At 43.1% G+C, this 12,688-nt stretch overlaps 1 protein-coding gene and 1 long non-coding RNA gene across 3 annotated transcripts in view; one reads left to right on the top strand and one right to left on the bottom strand.

The window, feature by feature from the left end:
* The window catches only part of TENM3 (teneurin transmembrane protein 3), a 1,441,545-nt gene that overhangs the window by 186,146 nt on the left and 1,242,711 nt on the right, over positions 1-12,688 (bottom strand). For both annotated transcript variants that reach the window (XM_078677989.1, XM_078677990.1), the window contains exon 9: positions 2,943-3,062. In XM_078677989.1, the coding sequence (XP_078534115.1) occupies positions 2,943-3,062 (120 nt within the window). The remainder of the gene's footprint in view (positions 1-2,942; positions 3,063-12,688) is intronic.
* Positions 9,763-12,688, top strand: part of LOC144821234 (uncharacterized) — a 381,583-nt gene continuing 378,657 nt past the window's right edge. The window contains exon 1 of the long non-coding RNA XR_013608310.1: positions 9,763-9,851. This is a non-coding gene — a long non-coding RNA (uncharacterized LOC144821234). The remainder of the gene's footprint in view (positions 9,852-12,688) is intronic.

Below are 12,688 nucleotides of genomic sequence, written 5' to 3'. Positions count from 1 at the left end.
TAAAGGTGACAACTCCCATTAGCTGAAAGAAACTGGAGACAACAGCCCAAGCTAACCAATAACTAGAGATGAACGTCAAAAATACAAAAAAGCTCCTTGTCAGAGAAAAATCATCCTACTTCCGAGCTCACCTTGATCGATCCCGAAACAGGCCCACATAACTCTTCAACATGATTAAGCAGCAAACCACCCCTCCCCCTCAACATTCATGTAATGATTCTACCACACGCTGTGAAGAATTTCCAACATTCTTCAGTGGAAAAATATATAACACTGAACTCTCTTACCACTCGTCCTGCATCGTGATTGCTCCCCCCCCTCCCCCCCAGAGCACTAAGGATCAACTCAAGGCCCTACCTCTAACTAATGGCTATCTCCCCTTATGAGCAATCCAGAACACCAACTGCAACCCTTTACAATTGTAAAACAATGCAATTTGGACTGAATTAGACTATATCCCTGAAGAAGTCAGCAAACTACTCTCCTGCATGAAGCCAACACAGCACATCTCTGACCCCCTCACCCTGCTGTGAGTGTAAAAAATCTCAGCCACATCATCTCCCCCATTTGGATCATAATCATCAACTCCTTCGTATCGAGTGGCTCCATGCGGGCCTCCTTTAAACTAGGGCACATCACCCCCTCATCAAACAAACAGATGCCGACTTGAATTAATTTAACAATTACAGACTGATAACTAACCTCCCTCTCCATTGTAAAGCCATCGAAAAAGGTGTGCTTGCTCAACTCAATAACCACATTTAAAAAAAACAACTCCAAGACACCTTCCAATCCACGTTCAGGTGTGGCTGCAGTAAAAAGACTGCAATACTGAACACCACAGACCTGCACAGATTTCTGGATGATGGACAGACCTGCCTCCCAGTCCTCCTGGATCTCACAGTGGCCTTTGATATTGGCAACCATGATATCCTCCTGAACTCCCTCTGTCAGTGTGTAGGCATCAATAAAACTGTCCTTTGGTGGTTTGCTTCTTTCCTGAATTAGCAATCAAATCTGATCAACATTCTCACAAGGATTCCCCCAAGGATCAATCCTGTCTCCTGCACTATTCAACACATACATGGAACCCTTCACTATGGTCCTGAAATAAGCAAGAATTGCCTATCATCTGCATGCAGATGACACCCAATTCTACATAAATATGTCCTGAACTGTACTCTCTCAGCGGTGCATTCACGGCTAACCAGCAACCATCTTAATCTCAACCCCAACAAAAAAGAACTCCTCCTCATCCAACCGAAAGAATAGTCCTTTCCTGTAGATATCTGGCTCCACAACCTAACTGCATTAAACTGCAAAATACCCATCTCCAACTTGGTAAAATTACTGGGAACACAAACTTGAACATAAAAGAGCATATTAATGACTCTGCAAAAATGCCTTCTACATGCTGAAACACCTTAAAAACGGAAAACCTTCCTCCACATAGAGGACATAAAGATGGTGGTGCAGTCCTTAGCCCTCTCTAGGCTGAACTATGGTAAAGCAACGGTCATGGGCATCACAAAAACAATTGACCCCTTTGACAGCTACACTAAATGCAGCAGCCAGATTACTGTTGGGGGAAAGTCGCTTTAACAACCTCACTCCCACTCTCAAGAAACTCAACTGGCTACCAATAGAGGCAAGATGTATACTCAAAACGAACTGCATCACACACAAAGATCTCTACTCAGAAAAAAATCTCTACCTCGCAAACAAACTTTCCAAGGCAGGTCAAAAGAGACTTCTTCGTAGCTCAAGCGTGTGCCCATACTGAAGAAAGAAAAATCTCGCACCCACTCCTTCTCCCAGGAATGCTCCCAGAATATAGAACTCGCTGCCGCAGGATCTACGTGACATTCAATCATTCCAGCACTTCAAACAGAAACTTAAACTTTTACTTCTCAAAAGTACCTAACCCCATCCCCCGAAGCCACTGGACTCTCTAAATAAATCTGAATTTCACTACCTACCGCGGGGAAAACTGTACCTCCACTCCCCCACCTTCACTACACTTTACCATAACTACCTCAGAACTGTTTTGTTCACATATCCCTCTGCTTATCCCATACTCTTTGTATACACAGTAACTATATACCTGTATCTATTTCATGTAACTATAATTATTCCATATGTAACTCGTAATATGTATTTATATTTATTTATTGCAATTGTATTTCTCACATTTGCAACTTGTGTAACCTCTATTTTGCCAATTCTATAAAGTGATGTGCTGCCTACGGGTCAAGTTTATGATAGACAAAACTCGATAAATAAATAAACTGGAAGGGTATATGTTTCAGTTGTCTTCTAGACCTGGGGAAACTTTGAGGTGTGAGAATTTACCCTGTTACGTGCTCGTGACGGAACCACTCTATCACGAGCCACGGGCGCGCTGTGCTAATGACGGAGTGGTTCCGTCACGCCGCGGCCGCTCCTCCCACGCTGCATCAATTCCGTGGCTGAATTAATGAGCGGGCGGGGCCGTAACGGAACCACCCCGTCATGAGAACGGCACACCCGTGACTTGTGATGGAGTGGTTCCATCCCAAGCATGGCGGAGCCGCACGACCCCCCCTCCCTCCCAGCGCCGCGGCGAAATTAGCGCCGCGGCCAAGGGGTTAAAAATCATGAATTCGTACAGAATGAGAGAAACAAAAAGTATCCAAGAACCTACCAAGGGAGGCAAAAAAAACAATGCTTGCACAGTGCAAACAAAGTTGCACAGGACAAAAGAAAGGAGTAGATGGGGGTGTATTGTACTGCAGCACTATATAGTGCTTCATAGCGCTTGTGAGATGTATGGGATGTGGTTTTCCTATAAGAAGGTATCAGGTGTGTAAATGTGTACATGATAACATGGTGAGTGAAAAAGTTATTAGCAATCACAGAAAAAAAAAACATTTAAAAACAAGAGCAGTTCAAGAATGGCTTACCATTGTCCCCAGATGATGAAAATGTGTTCGTTGGTATTACATCAGAGTTCACTTTTCCATTCTCAAAGGTGTCATTCTCCGTTTGTTGCAGCTGCCAGTTCAGGCCAAAGAGATGCATGGCTGGTGGGAAGAAGTAAGGAGGGTGAGCATCTTACTGCTCTGACACAGATAAGCCAGTCTGCATTTAGTAGGGCACTTAGAATGAAAACTCATGTGCAAGTTATGACTACATTAACAGCTGATACTAAAAAACACGCTTTTCCATGAACCTATGCTGTAATGTTTGTGTGCGCGCATGTGCGAATGACTCCTAATTTATGAGCAGTGATATGTTTATTTAAACTAATACAGTGCCACAGGGTTGCCGCGCCTCCTTGATTAGTAGATGCTCCTGCTGGGCTGCCTTGGCACCCGATATGGAGGAATGATACTGCTCGTTCAATGCATTCCCAACCGAAAACAAAAACTCTGCATTCCCTCCTCTTTGTACGTCCCTCCTGCACCTGCCTTACTTTGGTCTACTCCTTCTCCCCTTGATTATCATTGCCTCTCCTCAATTATCTTTGTATGTCTGAATGCCCTTTCAATTGGAAGCCTTTTAATCTGCGCTCTTCCTTTCAAGATGTCCTCTGCTCAGCTTTTCTACCTCTGAGCTGCATTGCTGCCCAGCTTCTTCTGCCCTCTTAAGACTTCCACTTTCCCTGGCAAGATTCAGCTGCATCCTTCCTGCCATGTACCTCAGCCCAACTTATTTTTGCTGGTTTCTCCGAGCTTCAGTCACCAGTCTACTTAGCGGAGGTGAAAGAGCGACCGCTGGTTACGGACTTTACCAGTTGGGCACCCAAAGTATCAGTCAACTTTATCTTCATCTCTACAGAGATGTCAAGTGGGTCTATAGGGGTCTTTGTGCCAACAATTAAAATATGTCATCACTGTGATTCCAATCTTCCTTCTGGGCAAACCCTACAGAAAGGCTACAATAAGGCCACCTGCAGGCCCTCTACTCTAGGCTCTGTGCGATCTGGTTAACAAGCATCTCGTGGCGCAACGACACTTAATTCCGACATCAGTAACTTGTCCTTTATGCCCCATACTTTGGTTGGAGCCTCTAAGACCTTTTGGGAGTCCGTTTATGAGATGGGGTGCTACTTAATGTTGTGTTGCATTGTATTGTACTGCAGTATTTATAGAGCTCTTCAAACCACTGATTATTGCTACAATTTAAATTATATTATGTACGTTTACTACCCATAAACTCAAGACAATCTATATGAATATAGTCTGAATGGTGTAAAAAAAAAATAGAAAGAGGAAAAGGGAAAAAAACTAGGAAAAAATAAGTAATTTCAAGCAAAATGTGATGATTTTTACTCTACAGCAATTAAGAAATGAACATAAGAATGATTTTACTATTAAGATGGTCTTTTACTATGGATATTTTCAACAAAACAGTATACCCTAAAACCAAGATAACAAGATACCTTGAGTTCCACAAAACTTTCAAAGAGCAACCTAGACAGAATGGCATCACCAACCCAGGATAAATTATATTTATCTCGAAATTCTAGTTAGAAACAATATGTAAGCGAGACACATTTCAGAACAGAAGCCGAAAGGATTACTTATTTCGCCCAACTATGTTTATTTCTGACCCTTAAAAGTCGATCCCTCATCTCTTATTGGCTATTTAAGTGCAGCCCCACTACAATCCTAGTCACACTGTATTTGGATTCCAATCCATATCCGTACCAATTGACTTTACAGCCTGAAGGAGAGAACATGCGCAATAGGTCACCAAAGTGATATTTTAAAGCATCATCATTTTTCTTTCTAGAAGACACATTGATGGAAATAAGTGATTAGTACAAATCAGCTAGAGAGAAATGCAATCAGTTTGAATCACTTAGTTCTCAAATTAATTTCTTTGAAAAGCAATTAGAATGAATAGTTTTAAAATAGCATTAAAAGAACGCCAGACTTAATTTGAAAACCAAGTCAGATAACTAACTAACAGGTCTTGAGCCCCCTCCTGTCTGAGTATACACCCAGCAGACCTCTCCGCTCAGAGGGACAACATCTAGTGAACATCCCACGCACCAGACTTGCTAGAGTTGGGGGACGTTCTTTCAGCCTCCTTGTTGCCAAACTATGGAACAGCCTGCCTGTTACCATACGGGGGATGCATGATCTTTTAGCCTTTAGGAAAGCCATTAAAACTCATCTTTTCCAATAATCCGTTCTTTTGTGCACCTTCATTTTGCACTCTGGTCAGTTCGCAGCGCCGGGACGCCCCTTGGCTGGGGCAGCCGCGCGCTATACAAATCCATATAACATAACATATAACATAACATAACATAGACTGGTAGCCAAAGAGAATATTAAAAGGTCAACAGTGGGTCGAAGTGTTTCGGGCAAACATAGGGGTGGTTGATTTCCCCATATTAACCAGACCAAATGCAAAGTTGAACTAACTGAAGCAATTTGCACTTGCAATGGTAAAAGAAATGTTTCAAACAATTTGATTCAGAAGTCAATTTAAACAAAATTGATTTCAACTATTGCAACAGAATCCAAAAGGACAACGCGTGCTGTTTAAAAGAAACCCTGTTGTGAAAAAGAAAATGTTCAGGATAGTATACCATAAACTATTTTCCAATGAGTTCTCATTACAGAAATGTACTCAATCTAGCCTCACCATCTTTAAATGCATAGTTCACACATCTACCATCTGTGCAAAAAAAAAGAAAACGAGACAGGCTTGAAAGTTAGATGTACCTGTTAGTATATACATAAAGTTAACCAACGGTTATACAATATTGCATCTTTAAAGAAAATGTGTAAAAGAATATAAATTAGACTACGTATATTTACACTTTATATAATTAGGCAAAAAGAAATTCAATTTCAATTATGTGTAAAACCAGGAATCGAACCCCGGACCATCTGTTCAAAGTCGGCAGCTTATTTATTTTATTTATTTATTTTAAAGGTTTTCGTATAGCGTGAACAAGACCCTTACGGGTATCAGAGCGCTTCACAAGTGAGGTAGTTAGACAAACGAAGCATAGTACAAAAGAAACATAGTATTTCGAGATAAAGACATATGTTACAACTGGATTCTTCCAGGAACCCAAAATAATGTTCACGTGAATTTCGTCATGAGTAGGGATTTTACTTCTTTTTTGAAGGATGCAGATGATGGGTTGCGTCTGGTTTCTGAAGGAATTGCATTCCAAATCCTTGGAGTAATTCCACCTGCTCCCTTATGGTGTCAGAATGTACACAGCATGGACCGGAGTATCACAGCACTTTACAAACTGGGCATTGTGTGACACAGTGAGTAGGCAATGGGATAGCTAGCGAACCTTACAAAACCACAGAGCAGCAGGCAGCAAGAAGACTATAGTCCAGTATTATTTAGAAGGTGTTATATACCTCAAAGATTGTAGAATTGACATAATTGAAATATTGTGTATAGGAAAATCTATTTAATATACATGTCACCTTCCAATTGTTGCAACAACTAAAGGTATGTCATAAGGAACTAAATCAGTACAATGTTTTCTTAACTGAATAGAAAGACACCCACTGATCAGAAACTATCTTGTTATTGATGATGGGATACTGTTCCGGCTGACGCAAACAGTCACAAAAAATCAAACAGAACGAGGGTGAATTAACTGTGGATGACAGGCCTTACATGCTAGGTCTAGACTAATTAATGGGCACGCACCACACGTGACTCAAGGCTTCTTCTTTTAATTTTAAGCTCATCAGAATTTTGAAGCAGGCATTTTATATAGTTTCATGAAGGGCAGTGGGAGTTGTGGAGATGAAACTCGAGAATGTTACCAGATCTAGACTCCAAGATCAAAGCAGCTGCATTCAAAGATTTGCAGTGTTTTTAGGATCCCTGCAGGGCCAAGCTGTGATTAGGAACACATATTTTTCCATAAATTAGCTTCTGTTTTGAGTTTCCTGCTGAGATCATAGACATGTTGATTGAATGAGCAAGTCAAGATATAGGTTTTTAAATCCATTAGTATCTGTTGCTACTTTTTAAATCTTCTATTAATTCGGTATCTGATGCAGAAATATGCCTTAAATAACACTGTTCTTGCTGGATGAGGTCTAAACATAGCAGCCGGATGTTTCAAGTCTGACTCTGGAGGCAAACCATGTGAAGGTTTTAATTTAAACAATTGTTACAGCAACAAACGTCCGCTTTTCATTGTAGCAAGATGTATTTTATGTATGCTGTTTATGATACAGCTATGGTTAGAAAATCGGTTACCTACATCCTTAACAAGACAGTAATTACTTTGATGCAATTGAGGCTAACCCCAAAACGGCAGCAGAAAAAAAATCTTTACAAATGTAGATGTTATTTTATCCTTGCCAAAGGATTTTTTTTATCAGAGAAACAAATATAGAGTGCGCTGGGAAAAGAAGGTTGTAGCTTGTTCAGATCCAATGGCAGTACTCAGGTCTAAGGTTCGAATCCCGAACGGGCCAACACGGCCATTAATCTTTCTAGCGTCCATAACACGTGAGAGCAGTGTCAAGAGCTGGAATGTGTAGGCAGTGTGAGGAACTATCACTGCCAGGCTTTATGCGGAGGAAGTATTGCTGGTCAGACTGAGCAGTTCACCCTCTGCAGTGCATGCTGGTCCAATCACTCGCCACCTGGCACCTTTCACCAGCACATATTCACTCCTAACATTCACGCTAGACTTCGATTGTACCATGGAGTAAGTATCAATGGGGAACATCACTTACAACGAATTTTTTACAACGCACTACCATTACATCGCAACCATTACAACGCAAACCATTACAACGCAATGCGCTGGGGGGCGCTCTAGGATAGGGAATGTATTTAATATACTATCCAACACCTTCCCTGCTATCCACGGGGACTGGAGTTGGAATAGTAAATTAAATAATTCACTAACCAGCGCCTAAAAGCATTATGCGTTGTAATGGTATGCGATGTAAAAACCGCGTTGTAAAGGCATGCGATGTAAAAGCATGCGTTGTAGTGACACCAATCCGTATCAATGCGCTTGTACAACCACATTACACCTATTCGGCCACTTTTCCATCTCCATCAATTAGGTACTACTTTAGTAGTACAAAAGTGTGTCAATATTCATAAGTTTACCTCTCAGTGTGCACCTCACGAGCATGGACCCCTCCTATGGAAATCAAATTGAGTGACCCTGGTAGTAAAATCTTCATAAATGGCATATCGTTTACACTTGTGGCCTCTCCACTCAAAAAATACACCAATATCACCTTTAATGAGCAAAATCTAGCTTTGCATGTAGAGAGTCCTGCATTTCTCAGGAAAAGTTTGACGAACATTCCCAAAAAGTTGGATTTACAAAGGTGCAGCGTGAACTTCCAGATGAAACTCATGGAAGCCAATTATTCAGATGATCCGACGCTGCTCAGAGTGAACGAAATTGTAGTCATCGGGGCATTTTCGAACAGTTAATAAAACACGATGCTCTGCACACCCTACAAGCGCAGCACTCCTGCAGTGATACAACGGGAGCACACCAAAGCACACACGGAAGCCGGAGAGCCTCTTACGGCACAGCGCTCCAAAGCCACGCCTGTAGTATGAAGAGCTATACAAATGCTGCTAATGTTCAAACACCTTAAATACCAGAGGTGGGTTTCGTGGCGGAGCGACTCCCGTAGTTTCGTATTCACGGTGTTTGTAAATTAGCATTAGTATAGCGCTTCAGAGGTAGGTTTCGTGGCAGAGCGACGCCCATAGTTTGAAGCGCTACACGAATGCTAATTTTCAAACACCTTGACTACCACCAGAGGTAGGTTTTGAGGAGAGATGGTCCTGTTTCGAGCATCTTCTCTAATGCGCGGGACACATCTTCTATGCGCTTTAAATCACTTCTGCACTCCAAACTACAAAGAACGCGTTGCCGGCCTATTTTTCATATGATTGACAGTGAGGCAAACATTTATCTTTGGAGCTTCAGCTGTGCATCTAATCTCGAGCCAGTACATCAATCAAACCCAAGACAGGCAGACGGACGAGGTGCTTCTCAAATGCAAACAGGACGGGGGGTGTGACACCTTCCTATCTCTTAACTTCACGTAGGGTGGATTAAGCATAGGTCCTGTTCTTTAGGAGCAGCGACTGAATGCATGTGTTTGAGATGCAAATCCCCTGCAGTCTGTTCCTCCCCCGTGGAACTGAGTGAAGAATGACAGCACCTTGTCTATTTCATAATCACCCATCAAATGGTGTGTCTTTAGTGGTTTACCACAAGCACCGGATGCTAAAACATTTGGGTGCTGTCATGAGTATGATCAGCAGCGGTGCGTCCATTGGGGCGTAGGGGCGTAGCCCCGCTAAGCCTGGTGGACGCACCTGCTGCGGCACAACGAGCTCCCAAGTTAATATAATAAAAGCACTTTCAGCGGGGGTTCCGGCCGGGACACACCCGCTGGAATAGGGAGTGCACAGGGGGTGGGGCTGGCTGGCTGGCTGGCATTTAAACTTCAAGTAAACACTGTGTGGAGTCGGACCGGAGTTGCGCATTATGGGCAGAAACTTGCCCGAGCATGCGCGTCAGCGTCATGTAGACGCTGAGACAGACCGAAGGGGCCAGGGGGTGCGGCTTTAGCCGCCCCGTCGTTTGGAAGGCGAGAGGGCGAGTGCTGTGTGTGCCCCCCCCCATTCAGTGATTGGCCATGCGTGCCCACGTCGTTAGACGTGTTGTTACTTGTTTCCTAACGGTGGCGCGCTGCTCTCTCTCTCTCTCTCTCTGGAGTCGTCCGAGTCATCCCTCTCTGTGAGACACGCACTCGCCGACTGAAGAGACGAAGAGATCGTCGATTCCCTGTCTTCGTGCCGGTGTTCGATTAATTATTAAAGTAAGAGGTCCGGCACAGTATTATGCACTTGCAGGAAGCAGAATCTGAAGCAGAATCTGTAATTACACGATCGCAAAAAGATTTGCCCTCTCGGGCCCAAACTCTCATTATCGCCGAAGTTAGGAGCGCTCAGAAACCGTCCCTCGCTCCAAATGATTAACATCATGCGAATGGATCCTTCTTTAACATTGTTAAAAATGTTACTATATTATTTTAAGGGCATTGATTTGTTTCCCCAGATAAGCCGCAGTTCCCGTACTTGTCTCTCCCCGTTCACCGTCCTCACTTGCGACCTTCCCAAGTTTCAGGTCTGAATTAAATGCGTTTTTTAGAAGTCTGGCCCATAATAAAATAGATCGAAAAACATCTCAGAGGATTCCGTCCAGTCCTGGGGTTTTAAGATGTTTTTGGGCAGTAAATCTCCTCATTTACTTCTTAGGATGGAAAAGCATGTGACAGGAAAGGACTGGTGATGCATGTTACAATGTGAGTTATGATGGTCAAAGGTGTGTTGTGAAATACCCTTAAAGTGATCATTTGCTGTCTGCTGTGTTATCCAAGACGTGCCAGCCTGTTGTAGAAATGTCTATGAGCACTGTCTTTGATTTTCGGCAACGATGTATACTGGTGCGTTCTACCTTGTGTTTGCCATACATATGTTCGAAAGAGCATTCAAAATTCAAAGTGCAGAAAACCATTATACTAATTAAGTGAATGAACACACACGTCCCTCATTACGATTTGAACTTTGGACGCTGCTAGCCCTGGTTGGTTATTTGTTTCAAAGAACATATAGTCTGAAAATAAATAACATCAGAATTATATGACGTGTTCTCTTCTTCTCAGCCACGAGCTGGCCACAATCTTTCCCAAACCAGACTGTCAGTCACATAGACGTCTTGCTTTGATTTGCTTGGAGCACGGAGGCCCAGATTGGCTGTGCAAGAACCATCGAACCGTGGCGGATTAAAGCGATAGAAGACTTTGTTTACCCACAGCCACCACGCAGCTTTAAACCCTAATAAAAAGCACCTCTCCCCCTCCTGACGGTTCAGAGATGCTAAGCGGGCTCTTGGGCCCCTTTTCTCTCGCCTGGTGGCATTTGAAAGTGCAAAGCTTTGAATACCAATTGCCTGAACTGGACATATGTGAAGCTGTTCCAGTCCCACTAATCCCCCAGCCAAGTGTTTCTTTGTGGGCGCGGGCAGCACACATAGATCTGAGCGAAAGTGCCCGTAATCCCGCAAATGTGGAAAAATGGCCCAGTGTGACAGCCGGGCAAGGGGGGAGGATTCGCCGGCGAAGAGGACGACCGGGGACTTCCATTGTCTGAGGCCCGGGAGGGAAGGTGAGAAGGGGGCACGCGGTGGCGCCCCCTCACCTCACCTCCTCTGAACCGTCCCGGAGGGAAGGAAACCCGCATAGCTGCCAAGGTTTCAGATTGCTTATGTGTGACAATTTCATAATTTCAGTGTAATAATGAGTGACATTCAACGACTATGAGTGACATTTTCTCCCGAGCGAAATCAAGCACTGAATACAAGGAGACTTATAAATATTTGAATTTGCACCCAATTGAGCAACTAGAAACTGCTGTTTTGTGTGTAACACCAAGCAAATTAGTACACAGAAAGACATTAACATCAGAAAGTACACACTTTTGAGCAATGAGAAGCTCTAAAAAAAATCTGGAAACTGTTGAAAAATCCTTGAAATAATAAGTCACTAAGCGACAGCTGCTTTTTAAGACGACTTTTGCATATTCACACAGTGCCTAAATTGCTGGTTAGGACCACATAGCACTATGAATACAGAAGTCAGTAATGCCTACAGCACCAAACAGGGCTCAAATAGGTTTCTCTCTAGTTATACACACAACCTACAGTGATTGTATTAATCAGTTGAGGTTCATAAGGTAAACTTATTTAACTTGCATCATCTATGAACATCTTTCATTTAAAGTGTTTTGTGGTTAGTTTTATATATGGTTACCTGAAGAAGAAAGAGCAAAATAGTTATAGTGCATTTTTCTCTCTAAGCCATGTGATGTCTTTTACCCCCTCAAGCACACTCTGAAAGACCATGATTATTCCCTCCAGGATAATACAGCACTCACCTTCTGTGCTCTGCTGGACTCTCACCTCATGCGCCATCAGAAGCCCAACGAGCGTCTTCGCCAAGGTTGTTGGTCAGGGTAGGCAAGTGAGCTGCCCAAAGTGCTGAGAGATAAGTAGCAGGTTGTAGGTGGCTGCATAGCTCTCATCTAGGACGGGCAGCCAGGGCCCCTTGGTTTGTTAACTAGCCAGACGCCTGAGAAGAAGCACAACTCTCCTTCACAATAATATAACGTGATTGCTGAGCTCCTGAACTGGCTTCTTTAATTTAGCAACTCGGGAAATGTAACAGCTGCCACCATTGGTCTTACTCTGCAACACATCTGCTCTGCCAAATGCGATTCACCATAGTACAGTTTATTAAAAATATTTTTACAGCGCACAACCCAGAGCTCACAAGTTTGAATGTGCTCTCAAATGTGATAATGAATAGAAGAAAGCTCGGTGAAATAAATTATTTGCCCATTGTTAGACCTGGCATCATTGGCATGAGTCTCTCCTCCATTTTTTCTGTTTGCCTCCTCTGTTTACGATGTTTTTGCTGGTATATGCTTTGGGCACTGTGCCACTGCTGATCAGTGCCACAGTGCAAGTGCTCCCTATGTGAAATTGCTGTATTGATTGACTTCCATGTTTGGCTTATTTGGTTTACTGTCAGTCCCTAGTAGAGTGCACCAGGAGTGCCAGGGCTTGTAAATACAAATGCTGCTAGTGGGCTTGCAG

This window comes from Lissotriton helveticus, chromosome 2_2 (genome assembly GCF_964261635.1).
Source record: "Lissotriton helveticus chromosome 2_2, aLisHel1.1, whole genome shotgun sequence".
Lineage (NCBI taxonomy): Eukaryota > Metazoa > Chordata > Amphibia > Caudata > Salamandridae > Lissotriton > Lissotriton helveticus.
The sequence above is the reverse complement of the archived record's forward strand: the minus strand, read 5'-3'. Positions and strand labels throughout refer to the sequence as shown.